The sequence below is a fragment of the Triturus cristatus genome, chromosome 2_2 (genome assembly GCF_964204655.1).
Source record: "Triturus cristatus chromosome 2_2, aTriCri1.1, whole genome shotgun sequence".
Lineage (NCBI taxonomy): Eukaryota > Metazoa > Chordata > Amphibia > Caudata > Salamandridae > Triturus > Triturus cristatus.
In genome coordinates this window covers 1,141,961,126-1,141,987,932 of record NC_140582.1, presented here as the reverse complement: position 1 = coordinate 1,141,987,932, position 26,807 = coordinate 1,141,961,126, and the positions used below count along the sequence as shown (strand labels likewise).

The following is a 26,807-nucleotide window of genomic DNA, read 5'->3' as shown; positions in this document are numbered from 1 at the left end:
TGCAATGAGCTCCAGGTCAAACTTGTGGAAGTCAGACCTCCGAAGCATCCCAGCAGGACTAACAAGGGATCCAGGCCTGCTCACGGTTGAAGATGGACGACTTGGCTCTCGCGGTTGGTTCCGGTCACCTCTCCTACTTTTACAGAGCTTTTTCTTAAGGGGTCCCTCACTGCTCTTCACCAGGCCGGCTTCTGTAAGGGTTCTCCGACTTGGGTTTCAGCCAACTCCTGGTCAAACTCTGGAAGTTGAACCTCCGGAGCTTTTCTAGCGGGACAAACCTGGACTACAGACTGGCTCGCGGTTGAAGGTCATCTGCTTTGTTGGCCAGGTCGAGTTGGTCCACTTCTGGAACTTTTTTGCAAAGTTGCACCAAAGTTGTCCAAACTTCTGGAATGTCTTCCTGGTGTTCCTCAGAGGGCCCCAAAGTGTCCAAAACGTTTTCTAAGGATCTGGAAGCTCCAAGATCGTCCTTGAAAGTTTGGGACTTCAGTTCCCACAATCCACTCGGTCACAACCCTTACAAATCCACTGCTAGTACTTCAGGCTGGGAGTTCTTGGTGGTGATGGTCCAGGTGATCTCAGTTAATCTGTAGCTTGCAAGAAGTTCCCTCTTTAGTGCTTTTGAAGCAAGGTAGTCCACAGGGCTGTAGTTCTAAATTGTGCAGCAGGCGCAGTCTTCAGAGTGCAGGACCTGGTTGGGGCAAATCTAAATCTCTGCATGGACCCTTCTTCTTACTTTAGTTTCAAGCAGCAGATCTGAGAGGCTCTGCACCTCTCAGATATGTATTCCATGTTCTCTGGGTCAAGCAGGAGGGCACTCCAGTCCAGTGAGGTGCAGGGCTTCACCTGAGGGTATAATCATATCCTCCAAAGTGTTGCACCACAGTCTCCCAGAGAGCATAATTTCTCCAAAATTCAACATGGCTGATTTTCCATCAAAGAGACAAGAGCTGGCTAAGCCTACCTTCAGGATGGATGGTTCATCTCCAAGTCTCCCTTCTCCTTACCTCACATCTGCTCATTCCTTCCTTAATCCTGCCATCTGGCTGGGTTCAAAGAGTAGGGGTGTAAATTAAACTGGCCTCTCCTGTCCGTCTCCTTCTTCTGTTGGAGATTATTTTTTACAACCCCTCCCCTGCTCTGGCATTCATATGTAGCAGAACCCTGCCCTCCCAGAATGGCTCTCTAACCCCAGGGGCTACTTATCACCTCATCAAAGTAGCCTGACTAATCCACTGAACTCTGACCAATCAGGGCAGATCACTGGAAGGCTGATTTTTGGCTTAGAGACAAGAAGGTCTTAAAACTTCTTGGCTGTACATTGTAGCATATTGTTGGATGTATCAATACCATTCCAGGAAGTCCTTGAATTATATTTGTATGACCTCCCTAATATTAGTTATGATTTAATAACTTCTTGCCATATTAACCTATGAGGCTGGGGATCTGCAATGGGAAAAATGAACTGGGCAATTTCTCAGACACCATGGCTTATAAATCTTTTATAAGGACCCTGTCTATATCTACAGGACCCTCCACCCCTGGAACACGTAGTGTGGAAATTTAGCTCGCAAACTGAACATTATCTGCGCCATCTTGCCCCTCCCCAGCACCACGCACAAGCGAACGCACGGCCGCCATTTTAGGCACCCCACTCTCTCCCCGCTCACTCTCGACCGCCAGCGCTTTCCCCTGGCGCTGCAAGCATCCCCCGCGCGCTGGCCACCCCCGCTCTCTCATACAGGCCATAAAACCTCTCCTTCTGCGCGACCCTGCTACGGAACCACTTCCGACCGACAACCCATACATGGTCATGCCTCTCCTTTGATAACCCCCTTCCTCTGCGCCCCATTGTCTGAACTGGTCCCAGGCCATCGCCTAGCCCTGCGGATGCAGTTTATTGCCCCTACTGTAAGGGAAACACCCCACATCAAAGGGATTACAGTAGAATCAAAGCCCCTACCCCCTGAGACCCGGCCGGTTGCACACACCCCCGGGAATTAGCGGAATTCCCTGCTGCGCGATAGCCATCTCCCACTGCGGGTAGGGTGGGAACCTCTACTGTAACCATGTGTGGGATCGGATCTGAGCCGGGGCTTCAGGGGATATTTCCCCGCACATCAAGGGAATCTCAAGAATATACTATGTGTAATAAAGCAATAAACCAGTGTATAAGAGACCAGGTCTCAGAGATGCAGTTAGAGCACCTCGTGACGATACCTTGCTGTCTGATCTGATGTGTTCTGCTCCGACGGAATAAAACTTTGTTTCCCGCCTTCCAGTCTCCGGCGCCTGCCTCTTTTATTGGTAAATTATCGAGTGGTATGAGAGGCGATTACCGCCGGGCAAATACTTGAAAGATTATCGACTGAAACTGCCGCTACCATTTAACAATTGGCGTCCCAAACGTGGGGCCCATCAGCGACACGTGGATCCAGTGGGAGAGGTCCCGACGACAGAGTGAACGACTGCAACGATCGGGAGAGCTCCTGCCCAATAGACCCTCGTCTGGCAGCCGATCATCCGAACTTCACTGGTTCCGAGCAGACCTCTCTCGAGTGATCTACGGTCCTGACTGGGAACCATCAGGAGTGCCGCGGCAAATACGGAGAATAGAGGACGATCGGGCGCTGGAGGCGGAAGACGAGAAACTGTCCACGCGGTCCGGGTAAGGTCGTGAAATACGACAAAAGTGCGAAATAATTGATTGATTGTTTGAATACTAGTATTGCTCATTGATTGTTCTCTTTGAGATATTCGTTGTCTACAAACGGGGAGGAGTAGAAATACTCTCTCTCTCTCTCCCTTTGCAGATAGTGAAGGGTAGGTAACGCAGACTTTTGTCCCCGTTGAAACCCGTCGTGCCTATCTTTATCTCCCCATTGATTGATTGTCCGAACATTGATTGTTTTGAAGAATAGTGCTTTTTGAGATATTCTCTGTTTGCAAATAACGTAGAATAGGAATATTCTGTCTAGTCTTTGCAAATAGTGAAGGGTAGGTAACGCAGACTTTTGTCCCCGTTGAAACCCGTCGTGCCTATCTTTATCTCCCCACTGATTGATTGATTGATTGTCCGAACACTAGTTGTTCGATATTGGTTCTTTGGAGGTATTCTCTGCTTACAAATAACGAGGAATAGAGATATTCTGTCTAGTCTTTGCAAGCAGTGAAAAGATAGGTAGTGCTGACTTTTGTCCCCGTTGAAACCCGTCATGCCTATCTTCTCCCCACTGATTGGTAGTTGGTTCTGCCCGGACCGCTTATTAGAGGTGAACCACCCGGCTCCACTGGAAGGCACCCCTAATAAGGACATGTTCACTAAATATGGACTAGTCGCCGTAGCTTATAGCAAGCTGTGGCATAAATATACCAAGAAGGACCCCGAAAGTCAGTGGCCACTGATGGGATCCTTCGACGACCGCAAGATAGAAGCGCTAGAAGTAGCTCTGCGTAGCAATAAGACGACGCCTACTATGCTTGACAGTATTGGCATGTGGCGCAAAGAAGCGACGCAACGGAAAAAGAGGGAAGAAGTAAAAGCAGAAAAGGAATTACGAAAGGCAGCTCACCTTGCCGCTAGAAAGTTAGAAGAAGACATAAAGGAGAGAAGGGAAACTAAACTAAGACAGGAGCCCGAAACCTCAGGCCAGTACGCTGTTAGGACCCCTTCTTTGCTCTACCCTGAGTTGTCCTCCAAGCAGCGAACGAATGACGAGTTACTGTTAGGTCCCCCGATCATTTACATGCCCCCCTCCGTATGCACCCTCCCAATCAATAGTGCAACACCCACAACCCCCGAACACGAGCGAAAGCAGTACAGGGGCCTCGGCCCTCACGGCCTCCGCGCCGGCTGAGCCTCTTGTGCCGAACCCAACGCCGACTACAACGCTAGACGACCATGAGATAGGAAAGAAAGAGTCCACCAGAATGAATCGATTACCTAAGGATGAACGAGCAGGAATCGATAGGATAGTAGGGACGCTGGTGGAGCGAACAGAAAGTGAGGAGTATATAACAGACGTGTATAGCTCGTATGCCGACAGCCGCAGACGACACTTCGTCGTACGGCTCTGTTATCACGCCCTGAATGCATATGAGGACAGATACCACGATAAAGGTCCCGAAGGCTTAGCGGCCCTATATAGGAAGGTAGACATTGGGGAAGAAGGAGAGGGCGATGTAACGAACCTCTTCACTCGTACACTCGAGGTCTACCGACACCTTAAAGAACATGGACAGACCACCAAAACAGAAACCCCCATAGCAACTAAGCCCCAGGGAGGAAGGGCCGATGCCATGATGCCCATTAAAGAAGCTGCCCCCTACTGGGTCCCCCCACGGGGTCAGGGAACACACGACGACATCAACCACCAAGATGCGAAGGGAAGGGTTGTATATAACTGGGTCTACCAGCCGTGGGACCGGCAAGATATTTTGACCTTTAGAAAGACTCTACCCGACTTGAGAAAGAACCCGACCGCCTTCTACACTGAATTGGGTACAGCCTTAGGCTCAACGATAATGACGTTGGCAGATATCGACTTGTTCTTTGGGCTATGCCTGCCGGCTGATGTGTGGAAACAAATCCGGAAAGTTGACCACGCCGAGCCGTTCGGATATAGCTGGGTACAACTCGATACCATAGACAAACAGCGAGAACCTGGACAGAAACCCCCGAAAGCCATCTTAGAGCTCCCAGACAAGATTGTACAAAAGCTGAAGACTCTAATCCCAGAAAGAAAGGTAGACTGGCCGATAGTGACGGCTTGCCGCCAGAAACCCCAGGAGGATGTGTCTGAATACTTCTCCCGATTCGAGACTGTGTTTTCCGATTACAGTGGCCAAGACATGACCACCGCAACCGGACACCACCTCTTTGTCCAGAATTATGTAAAGGGTCTGTCTCAAGAAGTTTCCCAGAAGCTACAGACCAGCGAGAGCAGTTGGGCAGCCTCCAAACCCGCAGCGATTCTCCAGATGGCCCAATACTACGAAAACCAGAAGAACGAGAACGATAGGGCGTCAGAGAAGAAGAAAAAGGAATTAAAGGAGAGGGTGATGATAGCACAGTTACAAGGGGTGACCATAGGAAGGGAACCCCCAAAAGAGAATTACCAACCAACCGCCCCTAGAAAACTACCCCCTAGAGACCATACACCTACACCCTACAACGGACGGAGAGACTTAGATGGAAATCAATGTGCGTTCTGTAGAGGGTTCGGACACTGGAAATCCCAGTGCCCGGTCCTTTTGGAACTGAACAAAAATAGGGACCCCAATAGACACAACCGGAAGTTTGTTGATACCCACCATCAACGCCACCACACTTGATTAGGATCACGTGCAATCGAGCAAACGCCATTTTTTCCGAATACGCTAACCAGATCGCTGATACGTACAACGCTCCAGCAAAATAGTATGGTCAAACATTTTTAATAAATTACAAGTATAACAACATTCCGGCAAAATGAACAGGATAAAACACGTTTTAAAACAACTATTTACATGACAGTCTGCTGCAACCTCCATCCCAAAGCCTTAACGTCCACGTGACACCGTCCTCGCCTCTCCTTCCTCGAAATTGCAACATTGGCCTGTTTTGGGCGGTCCCTCTTAGTTGACTTTGGGCTATAAAAGCCATGCAAAAATCCATTGACATCAGTGGCGAGCGATTGTGCGAATAGGCCGGAGGCTATACGAAGCGCCGAAGTTCTGGCAACACCAAGGCGGAGCCCGCCACGCTGTGCGGGCCTTTCCGCTTTCTCTTCTTCTTTCTTCAATAAGGGCTGATGCCCTGGCGGGGGGAGGCGCCGCGGACGGACCTCCCCCACCTCCCCAGGTGGAGGCTTGCCAGGCACCCCAACCGTCTTTTACTCGCCGGCCAGCTAAGCTGCCCCAGCCATCTTTTTCATCGGCCTGCTGAATTTCACCCTGGCACGCTGTGCGGATCTTCCCAGTCACTTCTTCCTTCAATAACGGAGGGTGCCCTGGCGGGGGGAGGCGACGCGGACGGGCCTCCCCCACCTCCCCAGGTGGAGGCTCGCCAGCAGATGAGGGCACCCCAACCGCATCTTTCACACGTCAGCCAGCTGAGTTGCGCCCTGCCACTTCATTCGCCGTTCGGCTGAGCCGGCACCCCTGCACGCGGCCGCCAGGCAACCACCCAAGCACCGGGTTCACCAGGACTGCCGCTAGCACCCGATGTGAGGAGTGGGCCCCCGCAGCAAGGTAATCGGGGACCCACTCCGATGGTGATACCATCCGAACTGCTGTTGTCGCTGCTACTGGAACCACTCCGGTGGCAGTACCATCCGAACTGCCGCTGTTACTGCTGCTGGCTCCTCTCCGGTGACTGTACCGAAGAGCTGCTGCTACTGCTGCCATTTAACTCCGGCGGTTGACCCCTCCGGTTCCAGGCCTGGCCCACCGTGAGACAATTCTGGACTCGAAAGCTTGTTTGCTAGGGCATGGGCCCCACCCTTGACAGAACGCTCCCCTCAGCCTTGCAGAATTGGTTGGAGTCATTTGACATTCGACTCCTGCGGACTTCCGGTAAGGACAAAACCACCGCCATTGCTCTTTTGCCCCCGGGCGGCAGCCGCCTTGCCTCCGCTTGGTGCAGTGAGAAAGTAAAGCGTCGGCGGAAGAACCCGCCTGCTGCCCCGCCCTAAGAACAAACCGTGGCTTTGCTACAAGGTTGCAGTGACGCCATGCTGACGCAAAGTTGACGCTAACGAAAGTTCTCGAACTACCGAAAGGAATTCTGGTTCAACTGCTAATTCATGGAAAGACTTAGACTGTGCACTGGCCCGACCCCGCCCCAAGATGGCGCTGATGTAGGAGTGGCCTATAACTCCTTGTGGCGTTCCAGCCACGTGACATTTGTGTTAAAAAGACATATATATATATATATGTATGCGATGCTTTCACACATGATGGTGGGGGAAAGGGGGGAACCGATTTTTATGTTAATCTAGTGTTGCTCATGTTGCTCGACGCCTCTCACACCGTGGCCGGTCTATGGCGGCTGTAGGCCCGTATTTCCATACTGACATTGTTTTAAATAAAGGGCTTCTTAAAAAGGAATTACGAAATCAGTGTCATGACTAATCATCTAGGTTGTTGAAGGTTTTTCTTTTGAATAAATGATTGTTACTCCTAAAGCGAAAGCATACAGATAATACAGACACAATTTGCCTAAAAATCTTTTTGTTTAACGGAATTTGTACCCATCACGCCTGCCCTTTTTCCAAGAATTGTCAAATCAATAATGAACTATAACTTAAGGTATATGTCGCATGCAAGGTATGGTATCCTGCACCATAATACACGACCAATTGAGAAATACATGCACGACCAGGGAACGCGAATTTAGGAGATGAATGAACTAGAGCATCTTTGCCTCGAACTAAAGAATAATGGGTCCGTGGTATTACCCACCCCTGCGGCTAGCCTGGTACATGGTAAGTAGAACCTTTCGTGTCTGCGCGCGCTGGGGTATTTTGAATACTGCACCTCCCCTCCCCTCTTATTTCCCCTCTATAGGTCACGACGAAGTTCCGACTGGAGAGTGGAGTGGACATGGACCGCACCAAGTTCAATATCAGGGAAAACATAGACAAACGTTGTGAGATAGTGTGTAAAATTACAGACCACCATTGGGAACATGAAAAACTGTATGATACGATTGTGCGTGTGTACTACGATTATACGATATGAATGTGTATGCATTTCATGTTCGGATCACTTGAAGAGAGCGTCATTGTATGATTGAAGTGTGCGTCCACCGATCAAAGGGAGGAGAATAAAGGGTCAGACAACCCATAAGATGAACTACAAAATACTGAAGGTACGCAGCATGCATAGGAATAGAGGACAGGAAAGGAGAGGTCCCCGTGCTCGACGCAGCCCTGAGTCTCCGTCTTGATGCATGTACTGTCACACCCTATCCGGCATTTGTGTGTACGTGATCACCGAATTTATGTCTTTTCCCCGCTTGTGTTTTCTTACATGGAACAGACCCATGCTACTCCATGTTGTGTGTGCACCAAGTGGCCTATTATCTTACCCATCTCTCTCTCTCTCTCGTTTTGTGTCGTATGTATGCCAAAATAGCCTACTTGATGCACACGTCTCTCTCTCTCTCTCTCTCTCTCTCTCTCTCTCTCTCTCTCTCTCTCTCTCTCTCTCTCTCTCTCTCTCTCTCTCTCTCTCTCTCTCCCCCTCCCTCGCAAAAGGCTCTCTCTTGCCCTCTTTTCTTCTTGAATAAATTAACGACATACACCCCTTTGGTAAGTGTATAATTGGCCTGAACACAGTGGTGTTCGAACAAATTGACAGAAACAAAAACGACCATACTTTACCACGTTACTACCTCTCCTTTTTACAAACATTAAGCCTAATCGGCTGAGAAGGAAAGGACAGGTAAGACGACTGATGTCTCCCAATCTGACCCACAACACGGGGACTATATGTCAGTGGTTTTTGTTCTTAAAGGACACCATCTCCACCACCCAGAATTACCCCTGACCAATTAGCCCGAAATAGAATGTCTAAAGCACCCTGTTCTCCCAAAGATAACAAGTTATTCCCCCACCCACTCACGACCCACGTAGCACTCCTAGTTAGCAACGTCCTATCAGATTCTCCTACCTTCACTATTTAAACGAACGCGAATCCCGCCATCCTCGCTTATCGGCATCATCCTCAGCTGAGCAAACGTCCACAAAGAAGGAATCGGCACCTCATCACGCCGCAGACCAGGTAAAGACCTTTTCCAGCGCTTTGTAGTTTAACGAACAATCCGTTTATTTCTCGAAACCTGTTGAATTATTTACATGCCATATGCATTCGCTGATAAAATATATTAGCCTATAACATCCATCCCCCAGCCTTGATTTTTCACCTGACTTCAGCCTTTGCAACGGGTATGTAATCATTCCCCGCACTCGCTGATACGATCTACTAGCTGCGTACATCCATCCCGCAGCCTTCATTTTTTACCTGACCTCCCCCATTTGCAGTTGGCACATAATGATCCCTTGCTTCAACGTGGTCATTGTCAAACCGCAATATTTAACACCAACTTAACTTAACCATCGTTATACACACTTCCCCATATATATACTCATTTTACATTCTACCCTTTTCCTCCCCCCCCCTTTCCTTTTCCCTCCCCTGTCCCTTTCATTTCAGGACATTTGTCCCTAATATCAGACGCCCGTCATCCATACGGCTCCACTCTTATTATCATCTGCGGCAATCCTTCACCAGGTTCACACAGGGATAAAACAGGTAAATAAAGAAACAGCTACAACTCTCACAATGCCCGATCATCATAAGAACGCATTATTTCTAATGACATTTTTTGGATTTTTTGCTCCATAGTTTTGCTGCATCAGGAATATATCTTGAACCCATGAATGAACACTCCGTTCATTCAAGTCCTTTTGACCGACATATGTGATATTCCATTCTAGCAGATAGAACAGGTAATTCTACTATATTAAATACAAAGCACATCCATATATCATTAATAAGAAAAACCCTCTTTTAGATGTTGCCAACAGAGTTCCTTCTATACCGCTACAACAGCATGTTATTATTTTTACAGGCTTCATGACCACCACCTGTAACACCCGGCAACGCTCTTTTCATTTTCTGTGAAATCCCATGGTTAGAGGCTTTACATCAATTATCAGGTACTGGAAGACTCCTCCTAATGACACAGCTTTTAACGGACATCATTACTGAGTTCCTTATATCCTGTCTCTTGGTCATTTCAGACCGTCAAACACTACCTCCAGATAAATCCTTCACCTGCTATCTACACGCTAGACTACATCTTGAAGTAAGCATTGTTATTTATCCATCCACGGCTCATGAGTAGAGCTAGTACTTATGTTAAATGACGTTCATCAATAACTAACTAATTTGACATCAGTCATCACACTCTCACTTCATTAACCAGTTCCACATCCCCCCTTTTTTTCTTTTTTTTTTTTTTCTGTTTTTTCTGTCCTTCCTCTTTTTCTTTCTTCTTTTTTCGTTTGTCTTCCTTCTTTATCAATTGGACTTTCCTTTATTTCTTGTTTCTCCTTTCTTTTTCTTCTTCCTCTCTTTTCTTATTTTTCTTCTTTCTTCCCTTTTGTTCTTTAACTTTCGTTCTTTCCTTCTCTTCTTCTAGCTTTCTTTCTTTCTGCTTGTCTCTTCTTCTGTTCTAACTCTTTCTTTCTCCCCTTTCTTTCCTTCCTTTTTTTCCTTTTTTTCATTTTGCTCCTTTCTTCTGTTTCTTTATCTCACAACCTTTTCCCAACCTCCTTTTTTCTTTTTTTCTTCTCTTCCCCCCCCCCCCTTTTTCCTTTTCCTTCGCTAGACGTTCCATCATTTACATCTCAGAAAGATATTCATTATTATTCTTTACGTACAATTATTTTAATTGTTAATATCATTGTTCTCTCTATCCTTGGGTGAGAATAACAGATTCTCGCTGTATGTGAAGTGTCCGTGTATAGTTTATAGCCAATTTTATGTAAAAGATACAAAAACAAAAAATTAGTCATGTAATATCTTTTTTTAAATACATTTTCTCCAACCAACAGGAATTGTGGCATTTCCTGACGAAGGCGTACTTTTTCGCCGAAACGCGCGTAGAAGATGATCATATGGCCACAGATTTGTCTCTACTTTTAATTGTTGTTGAACACATTGAATGTCTATACTATGTATAAATGCATTTTTGAATTGTTTTTTTATTGATTTTGTTCGTGATTCTGTGAGAATCATATTAATAATAAACATTTATGTGATACTTTTTAAAAATACTGTTTTTGGCTATACTACTTGGACACGTTTTAAATAGCAATATACAAAACATGTTAATTGCCTAGGAAGTTATATTTGCTCCCAAAGATAACTCCAGCCCTATACTAGCCGTCTCAGAGTATCCCGAACAAAACAGCTGATGGCCCCTGTTTTAAACTGATAAAGGGTCACCTACTGTATGAAAAGGATACTCGTGAACGCATGACCATAGCACCTCGCACTTACGGGTATTACCAAACCTTGCATTATAAGGCGCAGAAACCGACACCTAGAAGGCCAGACGATGGACAAGGACACCCACAGAACCCTGCACAACAGCAGTAATTAATAGATTAGTAACACGCACATTAACATCAGAATTAACAGGCACCAATCATGTAGTAACAGATAAGAGCATTTCCGCAACTACTCAGTGGTTGGGAGAGAGAATGAAGTATGTAAATGTCTTCCCTGCCAAGATCTCTAAGACTTTTCGTTTCTTATAACCTATTCAAGGATAACCTGCAGCCATCGGAAGAGAGGGGTCGGACGTGACGCACAGTCTGGCTGCGGATCATAAAGCATCTATGACATCGACCAAGGGGGAAGCGACGAAGCAACAAGGGTGTGAGACGAGACACCATTATCAGAACGATGAGCGCGAAGGGCTACATCGAGGCCCCTGCTCACTGACCAGCGTGCCTGAAATCTCAACCCGTCGGGCCCGATTGATGGGCCCAGTGCTGAAAAGATTCTGCCCCCCTTTGGTCCGCATTTTTGATCCGACCCCATGCCACCCCATTCTCTCTTCCTCTTTCATTTGGACTATGACTTTGACCTACTACCGAGGAACACAAGGCCGGCACCCTGTCTCAAAAGTACCTGTGGTGAACTGTGTTAAGGAACAGGACTGTGATCAAAGAACAGTGAGTGGTCACACCCTGCCACGTGAAGAAATCGGATTTGAGCTGGACCTTAGTTCCACCGCCGGTGCTCAACAGTGCCAACGAAAGAAGAACCACAATGAGAGCTTACCAGTGATAGCTCTTTATAAAACAAGGACACTGGAAAGAAGAACCCATGTCAAAGTTGAAAATCCTCTCCCAACCACCTTATTATATTAACTATCTTCTTATCAAGTTTTCATGATGTTGCATCAATCACTTCCGACTGTACACTGAGAAGTTAAGAAAATGTAACTTTGTATAGTAACATTCATACAACACCAGCCATGTACACGACTATACTGCAACTTTGAATGTACTTCCTCCTCGCCTACTTCATCAAACTGTATGAGACAATGTACAAATGTGTCAGATTACTCCTGCCTACCCTAAAGACTCTGTATCTTTAAATGTGTGACGAACATTGACGATACTGTAACTGAAAGGCTAACAAAGGCGAATATTGGCCGGACAAGCTGGCGAGATATGTTAAAAGGGAGGACTGTGGAAATTTAGCTCGCAAACTGAACATTATCTGCGCCATCTTGCCCCTCCCCAGCACCACGCACAAGCGAACGCACGGCCGCCATTTTAGGCACCCCACTCTCTCCCCGCTCACTCTCGACCGCCAGCGCTTTCCCCTGGCGCTGCAAGCATCCCCCGCGCGCTGGCCACCCCCGCTCTCTCATACAGGCCATAAAACCTCTCCTTCTGCGCGACCCTGCTACGGAACCACTTCCGACCGACAACCCATACATGGTCATGCCTCTCCTTTGATAACCCCCTTCCTCTGCGCCCCATTGTCTGAACTGGTCCCAGGCCATCGCCTAGCCCTGCGGATGCAGTTTATTGCCCCTACTGTAAGGGAAACACCCCACATCAAAGGGATTACAGTAGAATCAAAGCCCCTACCCCCTGAGACCCGGCCGGTTGCACACACCCCCGGGAATTAGCGGAATTCCCTGCTGCGCGATAGCCATCTCCCACTGCGGGTAGGGTGGGAACCTCTACTGATTGGAAATCTGCCATTATTTGAGCTAACCATGTGTGGGATCGGATCTGAGCCGGGGCTTCAGGGGATATTTCCCCGCACATCAAGGGAATCTCAAGAATATACTATGTGTAATAAAGCAATAAACCAGTGTATAAGAGACCAGGTCTCAGAGATGCAGTTAGAGCACCTCGTGACGATACCTTGCTGTCTGATCTGATGTGTTCTGCTCCGACGGAATAAAACTTTGTTTCCTGCCTTCCAGTCTCCGGCGCCTGCCTCTTTTATTTGTAAATTATCGAGTGGTATGAGAGGCGATTACCACATACAGGGCTTTAAATGTTTTTTTATCCCAGCCCTGAAATCAAGTTCGGGGAGGGCCATGGGGGGCTTATCCCTATACGTGGATCTAAGGATAAAAGGCAAGTGGACGAACATATTAAGCCCATCGCGAAATATACAGGTCGTAAGGTTCGAGGGGCAGGGTTTAGGTCTGTTACTGCTCAATATATATAACCCGGGTGAAGCTAAAGAGGAGGAGGACCTCGTGAGAACACTGGACACCCTATTGAGCAAGAACTACACACAAGTAAATGGAGTAATTTACCCACACTATATAATTATGGGCGATTTAAATATCCATCTATGCTCCTCCTTGTTCCCCACAAACTCTGAATGGTCGCGCTGCCCGTTGGTTAAGGGGCCTCACTTTGCCCACACGACAGTAGGCAGAGAATTGAGTAACCTCTTGAATAGCCACAACATGGAACATACCCTGGATATGATGGCCATGGGAAGTGATGGCTCCCTCCCCCCGACCTTTAAAGGTAGAGGGTGTTCGTCAATTATTGATTATTTTTTGGTATCTAGATCCCTCAAGCGCTCGGTTATAGCGGTTGGAATAGAGTGGAACCCATTCAGTGATCATAACCCCCTAACATTGAAATTACAGTACCAGGTAGTAGCCAAGATAGGCACTATGGATGGGGTTTTTGAGAGGGCAACAGATCAAGGAAGGCGGATTAGGTGGGCCAAGATTGAGGGCGCAGCATTTTATAGAGATCTGATAGAGAAAGGGAAACAACCTATCGAAGATTGTCTTGATCTAGCAACTGAGGGTCCCCAATTATTGTGTGCCTTTGGGAAGATCGCAAGCCTGGTGGATAAACTTTTAACTACACGATCCGTTAAAAGAACCATAATTCAACCAAAATGGTTCGACAGTGATTGCTCTCGGGCACTTAGAGAGCTAAAAAGCTGTTTAAAACAAAAGCCCAGGAACAAAGATAGGGTTACTAAGTGTAGAGCAAAATACAAGGCTGTCACTAAAAGAAGGAAATTAGCTCTGCAGGGGGAAGTGTGGGCTGACCTAAGGGAAGCGGCCGAATCCAGGGATCTTTCTAAATTCTGGAGTATTATTAATAAACCCTGCTTTCATGAAAGCCATACACCAGAAATTAGCGCAAATATCCTACCGGAGCAGTGGGTCGCACATTTCAAGAGCCTGTACAATCATGAAAAGACGGCTCTTGCCCCCGTGGAAGATATCACATCACAAACCCAGAGGGTAGAGTTCACCTTAGCAGAAATCACCATAGGAATAGAGGGTCTATCTAAAAACAAAGCACCTGGCCCCGACGGGGTTCCCCCCGACTTGTTCATTAGTAATGTGGAGTTGTGGGCTCCCCTAATGACCAGGGTAATAAATGCAGCAATTATGTTCGGTCTGCCAAGGTCATGGTCAATGGCTATTATTATTACCATCTTTAAGAAGGGTAATAGGGATAACCCACAGTGCTACCGGCCCATTTCTCTGATTGATGTCTCTGCCAAGATCTTGGGAAGGGTAATCCTTAACCGACTAATCGAATGGACAGAGGAGAACAATATAATCTCGGACATCCAATATGGCTTTAGATCCGGGAGATCTACTAGTGATCAATGTCTTAATTTATATATGCTAGTCGCCAAATACACCATAACAAGTAATGAAGCCATTTATTTAGGATTCATGGACTTGGCGGCCGCCTTTGATCATGTAAACAGGGAGAAATTGTGGCAAATGATGACCCAACTTGGCATTGACCAGGGATTGATCATCATTCTCAGGGAGTTGCACAGAGATACCACAGCTAGGGTACGCTACAACAATGCTGGGGGCCTCACGGAAGCTTTTGGGTGTTCAAGCGGGGTAAGACAAGGGTGCATTCTTGCGCCCTTTTTATTTTCCCTCTACATTAATAAACTTGAGCAGACCCTGGTTGCTTTAAACACTGATTGCCCGAAAATTGGAACGCGCCAGATCCCAGTCTTACTTTACGCCGATGATGCGGTATTGTTAGCCCGCACCCCGAAAAGTCTACAGGTTTTAATTGACGGCTTTGTGAAGTTCATGGGATGTTTGGACCTCTCTGTTAATCTGGGCAAATCTTTTGTGATGAGGGCAGGGAAAAAGTCATGGCCCACATTCACACATAGAATTGGGTCTCATAAATTGGAAAGAGTACAATTTTTCTCCTACCTAGGGATACTGTTTGACGAGAGATTAAAATTTGTATCCCTGGTAGAGGAAAGATGTGGAAAACTGATATCCTCAAATGGCGCAGTGATGAACTATGGGCGTAGACTAGGTAGATGGTCCCCTGAACAAGTACTGCACATGTACAATTCCATCTGCTGTTCTAAAGCCCTGTATGGAGCTGAAGTATGGGGCTTTGCAAACATTACACAACTACAGCGGGAGGAAAATAAAATATTGCGGTCTTTACTTAAAATCCCGCAGAGCACCCCAGCTATTATTGCCCATAGAGAACTAGGGAGGCCATACATTGAAGACACGGCCAAGCTCAGGCCGATCCTGGCGTGGCTCAACATTTGGTTAAACACAGAAGCTAAGTTAAGCAGATTAATTCTGAGCGACTGTCTAGGTAGAGAGACATGTATGAAGATACCCTGGTTCAAATATGTCAGGGACACTCTAGAGAAGCTGGGCCACACAGAACTTTTCACTAACCCTTCAGAGATTAGAGCCCAGGATAAACCAATGGTAAAAAGCCTGTTTATGGACCATAGGAATACAACTAGACTTATGGAGGAAGGGTCCAAAAGGTCAGTGAACTTGTATACTCACACTGAGACCACAGTGGGCATGGAACCCTATCTTTGTTTATTGCATAACGCCCAAGACAGATTTTTAATAACCCGTTTTAGGCTCAATCTTTTACCCTATTTATTGGCGGACCCACAAGGGTATTCAGTCCCGATTGAGCAGAAGGGTGCCTGCGGCTGCGACAATCAGTCTCCGCAGGACACCCTTCATTTTGTATTATTTTGCTCTTATTACTCCACCCCCAGGCGAGGTTTTTTAATTGACATCTTGAAAAGGGCAAAACTGACCCAGGCACACTCAGCAATACTGTTCTTACAAAGGGCAGCTGACCCACTGACTCTGTGTTGCATTCTGAACTTCCTCAAAGTGTCTTGGAGACTAAGATTAACCAAAGGTCAAGTCTAAATAGTGTCCGCCCAGAAGTAGTGCACCCGTCAGGTGACACGATTGTTTTATTTTGTATCATCTTCATCAAATGTTCTTTCTGATTGATTTAATTGTTTTTTAAAATGGATAAGGAATGAGATTGTATTGTGCATATGTGCTTTTATGGTGTTTTTAACATCCGAATAAAGAACTATTGATTGATTGATTGAACTTGTAAGTGCCCCAAACACCAAAGTCGAGTTTGGGCACAATGTGCATTTTAAAAGCACTCCTGCAATACAGGGTTGATTTAAAACTGACCTCAGGCTTCAGCAGTGCACACATGCAAATGCAGAAAAGGCTGCTAGCCTCTAAACTGCCATGCCCTATTATATACTAGGGAATTACAGATAGTTTCAATCCCCCTGCCCTATTATGTACTAGGACCTTTTAGGGGAGCCATGCCAATCATAGGGGTACCCTAACCCATAATGTACCCAGTGTATGCAGGTATTTTCACTGTATTCTAAGTGTGTATTTAGCATGACACTGGTGAGGCAGAGCCCAGGGTCAGTCAGAGTCAATTACCACCAGTATCAGTCAGCAAAAAAGTTGTGGATGCCCAGGGCACAGGATGACTTTGCAACAAACGGTTTCCATGATAATTAATTGGAAATAAAACCATTCAGGACCCCATTTTCTCCATTACTTCGTTACCTGCGCTACTCAGGCACGACAGAACTTGGCTGCAAGAAAAACTTTCAGTAACTTCCAGAGGTTCAGTGGATCACTCCATTAATCACATCTGTTAAGTACTTGTATAATATTCTTGTCTAAAAACACAAGCACCTGATGAAGCTAAGCACAAAAAGACATTTTTAGAAGAAGTTGTTATAGCGCTCCTTTACCAGTGGGGGCATTTAGCAGTATGTGACCACGTCCCATCCAAATAAGCATCCACCATGAGTCCTTGTCGCACTGTTCTCCAAAGAAGAGAAACGTTTATTAAAAGATTAAGTCTGAAATGTCTCAACAAAGTTCAGAATTTGAACAACCACTCCTGCAGTAGAGTGCAGAAGCTCTGAATGACCAACACAGATCTTAGTTGTTAGACCAAACATCCTTGGCGGTGTATTTCCCCCAAACCTTTTGCCTTCACTCCTCCTGTTTTGCTGAATTTGTTTGTGTTGGCTGTATGACTGTGCACTTTACCACTGTTAACCAGTGGTCACTCCCTAAAACATGGTAACATTGACATACACTTGCTTATCGTATTTAATTTGCTTATAAGTCCCTAGTAAAATTGTATACCTTATACCCAGGCCTGTTAAACATGCATGCTACTAGTGGGCCAACAGCACTTATTGTCCCACCCACTTAAAACATGTCCCAGTCCTGCCATTGCAGCCAATTTGTCTTGGCCAAATAACCCCCTTGCCAGGCCGAAAACTCGCATTTTTATAACATGTAAGTCACCCCTAAGATAAGCCCTAAACTGCTCATATGGCAGGGTGCATTGTATTTGAAATGTTGGACATGTACTTTACTGGAAGTTTGTCCTGGAAGTGAAAAACTCACAATTTATTTTCACTACTATGAGGCCTCCGTCTTCCATAGCATAACGTTGGATTATCTGGCTACATTTAATAAGGGATAACGTTTGTTTGGGAGCAGGTAGCAGTGTCATGGTTGGTGTCTAAGAAAGTGTAATTTAAAGTCCTCTTTATTGTTAAAGTAGGATTTTAAGTAATAATTCTACAAAAAATACCACTTTTAGAAAGTTGGCGTGTTCTTGTCCTAACCATTTGCTGCCTGCAGCCAGTTTCCTAGGTCACATGACTAGATGTAGTTGGCAGTCAGGCTTTGTGTTTTCCCCCCAGACTGCCACACAATAGAGAGTCTGGGTCTTGGCAGGATGATCCATCCGGCGGAGCTGTGCACAGCCCCCTTGCACTTCAAAGCCTTTGCTTCAGCTCACACACAAAGCACATCACACTCACCTATTGGGCCTCCAGAAAGATTGGGACCAGAGCAGGGAGGCAGGAAATTCCAGACACTTCTGTATGGGTAAACTCCAAAGGTTTCTGCCCCTTCTAAGGAGGCACCAGGTATAAAAATAGGACTCCCAGACTAACTCTTCAGTTTACTTCTGGACCTGTGGAAGGACCTTGTAGAGGACTGCCCTGCTGTCTGTGGCCTGATGTGTGCTTCACATGACTGGCCTGCAGCACCAAGAGAACTGCCCTGCTGTCTGAAGCCTGCCTTTTGCCCACAGAGGCAAAAAAAACCAATTGATGTACGGAATGCTGAACAATGTCAAACAATCACCCTCAATACAGAGATTTGAGCCTAAATCCATTGGGTTTTTTTTGTGCTCACTCCACCATTCCAGATTGGACCCAACCATGTACAAATCAGTCTTTGACCCTGCTCCCCATGGGAACAATCCAGCCCGAACTGCCAGGCCTTCTCCGGACTGGAAACATCATGCCACCGGAGTCAAGCTATCCTGGCTGATGAGGGGTGAGCCTGGGGTTGAGTGTTTGACATTGTTCATCATTCCAGCAATCAATTGTTCTTTTTTGCTTTTGCCCTCAGAGGGCTGCCCTGCTGCTTGAGACCTGCTTTTCTGCTTGTACCCTGGACTACCAGAGGGGCTCAGAGGGCTAGCTCGCTGGCCTCCTGATCAGACCCTCAGGGACAGAAAAGGCTCCAACCATCTTGGACCTACACTTGGATCCAGCCTGAGTAATTCCTGACCCTCCAAGTAGTTCTCAACCAGTCTTGGACCCCTGAAAAATGGTGTTGAAGGTGCTGTACCAGCCTAACTGAAAGTTTCACCAAATCCGACGCAAAGTGATGTGAAACCCCGCAAATCAACGCAGCGCAGGACATAAAGTGCAATCCTCAGCAGGCCAAAATTAGATGTGTGCCCTTTCTACACATGCATCCGTGCTTGTAATTTCGTCCCGGTCCAGCACGACCAGAAACCATCAGTTGGCACTTTGTGCCTTTTGGCACAAATTTTGTACCTAAATCTTTAAAACTGTGTATCTCCATTTATACTGATTAGATTTGTGTCATTTTGGTGCCATTTTCGTCTTTTAAATGTTACTCTTTGTTTCTAAATTGGTGTGTTTTTCTCTCTACAGTGACACTCCACTCCACTTTATGCTACTCCACTGTAATCCATTCCAGTCTACGCCACTCCCCTCTACTCCACTCTGCTCCACTCCACTCTAGGGCACTCTACTCAACTCTACTTTTCAGCACTCTACTCCACGGCACTCTACTGCACTCTATACCACTCCACTCTACAACACTCTACGCCACTCCACTGTACTCCACTACGCTCTACTGCAGTACTCCGCTCAATGCCACTCCAATCTACTATACTGTTCGTCACTCCACTCTACTCTGTCTCTCAACTCTACTGTACACCACTCCTCTCTGCTCCACTTTTATGCCATTGCACTTTACTCTACTCCACAACACTACTCCATTCTATGCCACTCTACGGGACATACCATCAAGGCCAGGTGATAATTATTGCTCAGCGCTCTTAACGCGAGGATAATTATCACCGGCCAATGCTGAATTTTATCGCTGGGATAGCGTGCTATCAGCAATGCTTATCTCCAAAGCGATAAAATTTAGCGAGCAAGCTGCCAAATGTGCGATTATCGCTGGAAATCCAGCGATAATCGCACACGTTTGGCGAAAGCTTGCTGATAGGGCAAAGCAGACTTAGCCATGATATCCACCTTCCATAGGATATCATGGCTAAGTCAGTTGAAAAGCAGGTGTAAGGAAAGTAGCGATAACCGAGGTTATCGCTACTTTTCTTGTCGCTCTGCAGGTTAGCGTGTGGCTAGATAATAGGAGAAATGTCGCTTAGCGACATTTCTCCCGTTATCTTGGGGTGGAACGCCCACTTTGCATCTCATTAGATATGCGAAGATGGCCGTTGGGGGAAAGGGCGAAAAGGCAAGGATTCCCGCGATAGCGTGACCTTGCTGATAAGGCGAGAAAATTATCACCGCTTTCCGTCCGAAAACGGGCGCTAAAGCGGCAATCATTTTATCGCCTGGCCTTGATGATATGCCCCAATATCTTTATACCTTATGTAGGAGCAAATTTTGACTTGGATGAGGGAAGTAGGTGTGCCCAGGCCTTCTCAGAACAGTATCCAGGTCAATGCCCACAGAGAAGTATGTTGAGGAATTCGAAATGTGTAGGGTTGTGGTTTTCACACCGATCTGAGCAACTAACGTATACCCAAAGAAAGGTCGAGCAAATGGAGAGAGTATGAGGAAAAAGTGAACCAGTCTGTCCATCACGACTTGTACTTTACGTCTGCGCGACAGGGGGGGCTTGGGGGAGGGGGTGCGTTTCGCATATTTTGTTTATGCTGTGTAGCGTCCCCGTTGAACTTTGGCGGGTATTTGAACAGTTTGAAAGTTATTTCCAAGGAAACTGGGCAGGTTAGGACCCAGTTGAGAAACCCGACGGGGGAGGGGCGGGGGGGTGTTCGAGTAGGGGGGTCATGTGGAAACGAAAGAGGAAGGAAATGTTTGAAGGACACGCAGGAGGTTTGGCCGGGCGAAACCCGGAGTGAGGAGAGACCGGAGAGTTCGCGTTTGACATTGGGTATGTGAGGGGCTATTTAGGGGAGGAGGGAGCTGGTTAGATCGTTTGGATGGCTAGATGCCAGGGTTTGGACTGCGTGATTTGCGCCCGTCTCATGAAAGCGGCCTCTTCCACACAGAGCGATGGCTCGTGTGTTTGCTGCGGGCGCAGTCTCGTCCGAGTTCACGTCGGTGGATACAAAAGACAGAGAGGAGGCGTCCACAGCCCACGGCAGGCATGTGTGAAGCCACCACTCTGCTTCTAGGTTTGGATAAAAATGGCATTGATTTGTCGGTGATTATCAGGCAGTGGGTGAGCTTACAGGGCTCCAGTGTGCATCCACTTGTATCTCACTGCGCATGCGTCATCCTGCCTTTCACCCCTCTGCAGCTTAGTTATCAGTGCATTCCTGTGAGCTGCCGCCACCGCCTCCTCAGGCTGCCATTCCAACACACCAACACCCCTGAAACATCATTCTTTCCTACTTCCTGACACGGGTTTCGACGCCTCAAGTGCGCGCTCTCTTCCGGGCCACTTATCTTGCTGTCTTAGTACAGAAGAGTTTCATGTCACTTGTCACACGCCATGTCCAAACTGCACTCATCACAGCATGTTCTGATGAGCCCCCCCGCCCCCCTTTAGTAAAGTTCTGTATTATTTTATGAACAGCACTTGGAACTTCCATTTACTTTTATCCCCGTGACAAAAAACTTTTATAACTTTTAACTTCACCATGTCAAGCTGTGACGTTTCCATCACGAAGGACGTGGCTCAGAGGCGCAACTAGAGCCAAATTTCGGGGGGGGGGGCTGAGAAAAAATTTCGGGGGGGGCTGAACTTTAAGCAATAGGCAGAGTGGGGCTGCAGGGGTTCTTAGGAGGGGTGAAACAACAGCAAGGCCTCATTAACATGCAAATGGTCTTTTAAAGACCTGTGAAGTGCTCGGGTGCGGCTATGTGTGCACCGGGAAGCTGTCTCATCCCGGGCTGCCACAGGCGACGGGGAAGGGGGGGCTGAAGCCCTTTGAGTCCAATGGGTGTTGCGCGCCTGACGTGGCTCCTGAATTCCGGGCTTTTTAAAGAGCCGAACACCTTCTTATCGTGCACAGCGTGTCTTGTTTGGTGGCTGCCCTTCAGCTTGACATTGGCAGTAGTGTTTTTTTTTCTACGAGCAGTTTTGTATTAGTTGAAAAAGTGCATGGGGGTGTGGAGCAGGTGCGTTATTTTTGTAATTAGTTCCTGTAATGCACAGCTTTGAGGTTAGAGTATTCAGTATAATGCGGGTGACAGTGCACACATGCAACTCGAGAACTCTACTGCGCGCACACCTCAGCCGCTCACACATGAATGAACTCACCACAAATCATAAGCTGAATATTCCTTTGGTTATTTGGCTTCCCAAACTTTCTAATTGATAAGAACACCTGGGTATTCCAGATTACATTGCTCCATAACACAAGGACCATTCCTCAGCCGTATTCATGGTGGCGCTCTGGATATGAGGGCGTCTGGTCTTATGAAACAGAGCTTCCAGTGCTGTTTTGGGCATCAACCTTGCACATGACCAGTGAGTTGAGGAAAGCTTCTACAGGACTAGTGAGCTGGGCAAAGGTTCCACTGGGCCAGTGAGCCGGGGAAAGAAAGGTCCCACAGGACCATAGAGCTGGGGAAAGTAGGGTCCCACAGGACCATAGAGCTGGGGAAAGAAGGGTCCCACAGGACCATAGAGCTGGGGAAAGAAAGGTCCCACAGGACCAGTGAGCCGGGGAAAGAAAGATCTCACAGGACCAGTGAGCCGGGGAAAGGAAGGTCCCACAGGACCAGTGAGCCAGTGAAAGAAAGGACCCATAGGACCAGTGAGCCAGGGAAAGAAATATACCACAGGACCATAGAGCTGGGGAAAGAAAGGACCCATAGGACCAGTGAGCCAGGGTAAGAAAGATCACACAGGACCAATGAACCGAGGAAAGGTTCATTAATCCCAGTGAGCCGGGGAAAGAAAGGTCCCACAGGACCAGTGAGCTGGGGAAAGAAAGGTCCCACAGGACCAGTGACCGGGGAAAGAAAGGTCCCACAGGACCAGTGAGCTGAGGAAAGATCTCACAGGACCAGTGGACCGAGGAAAGGTACTTTATCTCCAGTGAGCTGGTGAAAGCATCCATTCGACAAGTAAGCTGTGGGTAAATTCCACAGGACACAGTGAGCTACAGGCAGTTTTAATAGGAGCAGGGAGCTGGAGAAAATTCCTCAAAACCAATGAGCTGATGCAAACCTTCCACAGGGCTTATGAGCCAAGAGAAGCTTTCACAGGATTAATGAACTGAGAAAAACTTTCACGGGATAGAGTGAAAGAGCCTGGGAGAGCTTCCACTGGATGAATGCACTGGAGAAAGCTTCCAAAGGACCTGTGAGTCAGGAAAGCTTCCACAAGACAAGTGAGCCAGGTAAAGCTTCCACAGGAACGGTGAGCCACCGAAAGCTTATAGGGCCAGCAATTCAGGCAAAGATTTCAAAAATGAGAAAGGGGGTTTAGTGCATAAGTTATTTTTTAATGGGAAAAGGGTGAGAATAAAATATGGGAAGTTATAGTTATTGTACAAGAATGTATAGATATCGCACTGGAAATTATGGGGAAATGTTATACAACAAGCCTTTCTAAATCAGGGAAATTGATGTCCACTGTGGACCTCAAGAGAGTTCTTCATATATTTCCATGGATATTTTGTCAGAACGTTATGATTATAAATCTATGCACAATACTGACACTGAGGAAGTGTGTACAAAGTTACAAGGAAAACTCCACTGGAATTTTCACAGGCATTTCTATAGAATTTCAGTGGAAACATCATCTGTGATTTCAGTGGAATTGTTAGGCCAAAAAGAAAAGCTATCAAAATTTGCACTTTCCATTTCGACAGAAATGTGCACCCATCTTCCAATGAGTGTACACAAATGTGGTTTCAATTCGATCAATAGTTTCACAGAATGCAGTCTTCCTAGGTAGCAAAAATAGTTTTTCGTGTCCATCAAAATAACAGCAGAAATGTGCCGAGGGCAGACAATGTAAATTCCTGCATTTCACAAATGCCAGCATTGCGCTAAAGGATCATTGTGAAGTTTAGGGTATCACGAGTACCTTTGGTGTTCCCTGCCTCTTCCAGGCACTGCTTTGGGCTTCTTTATACACAGTTGGCTGTATTGTTGATTACACACTGGTCATTAACATGCCAGACCTTCTACCAAGTAACAACTCGATCTTTGTTGTGTCACTAAATTAATACTTCATTACTCTGCTATAACACAATGACAAGCCGCTGTAGTACAATTATTGATTATATTACACATCATAACACAACCTTCTTCCTATTTGACTGCCACCATTAGCCAATAAAGTAGGTGCTTTCCAGCACAAGCGCCAAGAAGCCCAGTTCCTGGCTAATCATGATTTCTGGAAATTGTGCAATCAGTTAGTTGTTAAAAATCTAGCCCAGCACGACAATGCTCACAATATCACAGCGTTTTCTTTCAATCGCGGTCATGGTACCAGTTGTTTTATTTCTGATGGAAGGGAACCATGTACTATATAAAATATATGATCCCCCCTACCCCTAAAGACCATCACCTTTTGACAAATAAGGTCAAAGTTCCAGGACCTCTTTAACTATAGGGCGACCATGATAGGCTGCAATATCCAAGTTATGTTTGGTTGGCGGTAATTTATCTAACATACTTTACTGATGACCCCAAGCTCAATCTATTTTTTTAAATAAAATATTTTAACAGTTATAGTGGGTCCAGCTGAATGATTATAATTCCCTCAAAATGTTTTGTAAAAAATGTAGGGGCATATTTAGAAGGACTTAACGTCATTACAATATCGCTTTTACAGACGTTCTGGTGGCGTTAAGTCCTTTGTCTTATTTATAAGGCGGTGGTAAGCCACTTACTTGGCCTACCGCCACCTTGTAAATAATGCCCCTATTCACGCAGCACTTCGTGTGAAAGGGGCATGCAATGGGTGTTGCTGTGGGCATTCCGCCGCAACACCCATTGCTTTTTGACGCTGCCCATATTTACAAGGTATGGGGGAGCGCCAAAAATATCGCCACGGAATACCTGGTCTTAAGCTGGGGATACGGAGACAAATGTTTCATTTCTCCTCGTATTTTGCTCTTTCCATGTGGGCTGCGTTCTGCGGCACACATAGAAACAGCAAATTGCCTGTAAGGCGGCACCTTACTGCACATAAACCCCTATGCGCACATAAACCCCTAAAACCCTATAGCGCAGGCACCCTTGCCTCATGGCGCAAGGGTGCCTGCGCTGGTGCTAGGCAGCTTATATAGTGCCAGCGCTAGGGTAAACGCAGGGGTGCGCCGCATTCTTGTAAATATGGCGCATCCCTGCATTTTAAAAACTGACGGAGCGCAGCCTTACCAATTTTGGCGTGACACTGCACTCTGCCAGTTTCTAGTAAATATGCCCACAAGTCATGGATTTAAAAAAAATTATAAGTTGTCTTTGCTCTGGAAAATCAATTCTTGTGTCATAAGTTTTATTTATTATTTCACTCTTATATTGTGCCACCTAGTTTCTAGTGTCTTTCAGTGCAGTGCCCAAATATCTCAGAGACAGTGTCTAACCTCCATTTATTCTCTTTTCAGTACCAGTGACCCATGCCTCATCGTTAACCTTGCATTGCCATGGCCAAACTAGACAACCGGTTTGTTCTTAGCGACTCGCGATACCAGAGCCAGGAGTCCTTCCACTCGTTCTCCAGCCGTTCATCGGACTCCACCTCCCAGAACACCATGGGAAGCGTTGGCAGTGGAGTCGCCAACGAACAAGAGTTTGCTATGAAAAGTGTGGGCACCAGGACTCAGAACAGCCTGAGACAATCCGAGGTGTCGCGAAACGGGTACGCCTCTCGGGAGAACTCAAATCGGTACCCTGGCGAAGAGAAGTCCTACAAATCCGAGAAGAACTCCAACTCCATGTATATAAATGGGGACTCGTACAAAACAGAAAAATCTAAGGCAGACTTGAGTGGAAATGTGACGGCAAACAATGAGAAAAACATGCCTGCCCCACCCCAGTACAGAGACGGTAGCAACCCACCTAAGATATTACCAGTCTCCGGGAAGTTGGAACAGGTAACTCGCTGAAGGAATGTTGCAGTGTGTGGTGTTCTTAGACATGGTGTTTACTTTTTCCATGGTTCATGTGAACTCTGTGTAAAGAGCTCACAGCCAGTTTTGTTTACAAAGCAGATCATTGCTTTTAGAAGGTTGTGCTCTAATCTCCTCAACAGGAATGCTTAAAGCTCACAGTAGTTCCAGCTTCGTGTTTTTAACAGATTTTACTGTTACTTTCAATTTTAAGAGATTGGGTCAGTCACTGTTCTTTAGAAATTTACTTTCAACATGATGCAGTCGTTTTCAATGCATGTAGGAAAAATGTCTCAAACTACAAACGAGAAATCTACAGTAAGTTCCCTTGGGACCTTCTCAACAATCCTGCTACAGCACTGTTTAAGGTAGAAGGGCGGAGCGAAATAGTGATTTTCCTCTCATTAATATTTAATTATTTTAGTTAGTTGAAGCACTGTTAAGTTTCAGTTGTAACTTTTTAGGTCTGGCGTTAGCCAAGACCTTTTCATTTTACTAAAAAAATATGTAAAATATGCTTACAATTAGGGGCTTTCAGCTACATCTCTTCATTCATTGGTCTGTTCTTGTGTCATTCACATTTTGCTTCTGCCCACCACAGCAAACAGCATGGAGCAGTGGGACAGCCTACTTCATCCCCTGGTTAGCCTCTCTTTGAGTGACTGCATTCAGCCCTTTCACTAGGTGTACATCCACACATACGTATTTTACTTCAGTGCCAGTGTTTTTTTCTTTTCTGTATTATCACTGTAGTGTTGACTTTGTTTGTAGAGCCTGATGAGACAGCAGGACACA

The 26,807-nt window shown here is 46.5% G+C and overlaps 1 protein-coding gene across 3 annotated transcripts in view; it reads left to right on the top strand.

The window, feature by feature from the left end:
- The window catches only part of LZTS3 (leucine zipper tumor suppressor family member 3), a 190,683-nt gene that overhangs the window by 150,194 nt on the left and 13,682 nt on the right, over window positions 1-26,807 (top strand). Inside the window, exons 3-7 of one of the 3 annotated variants that reach the window (XM_085642683.1) lie at window positions 9,199-9,297; window positions 9,391-9,494; window positions 9,617-9,704; window positions 9,789-9,853; window positions 25,509-25,997. In XM_085642683.1, coding sequence (XP_085498809.1) covers window positions 25,548-25,997 — 450 coding nt within the window. In that variant the 5' untranslated portion in view covers window positions 9,199-9,297; window positions 9,391-9,494; window positions 9,617-9,704; window positions 9,789-9,853; window positions 25,509-25,547. Of the gene's footprint in view, window positions 1-9,198; window positions 9,298-9,390; window positions 9,495-9,616; window positions 9,705-9,788; window positions 9,854-20,753; window positions 20,867-25,508; window positions 25,998-26,807 lie in introns of those variants that run through there. The other 2 variants (XM_085642684.1, XM_085642682.1) reach the window with 2 other exon arrangements.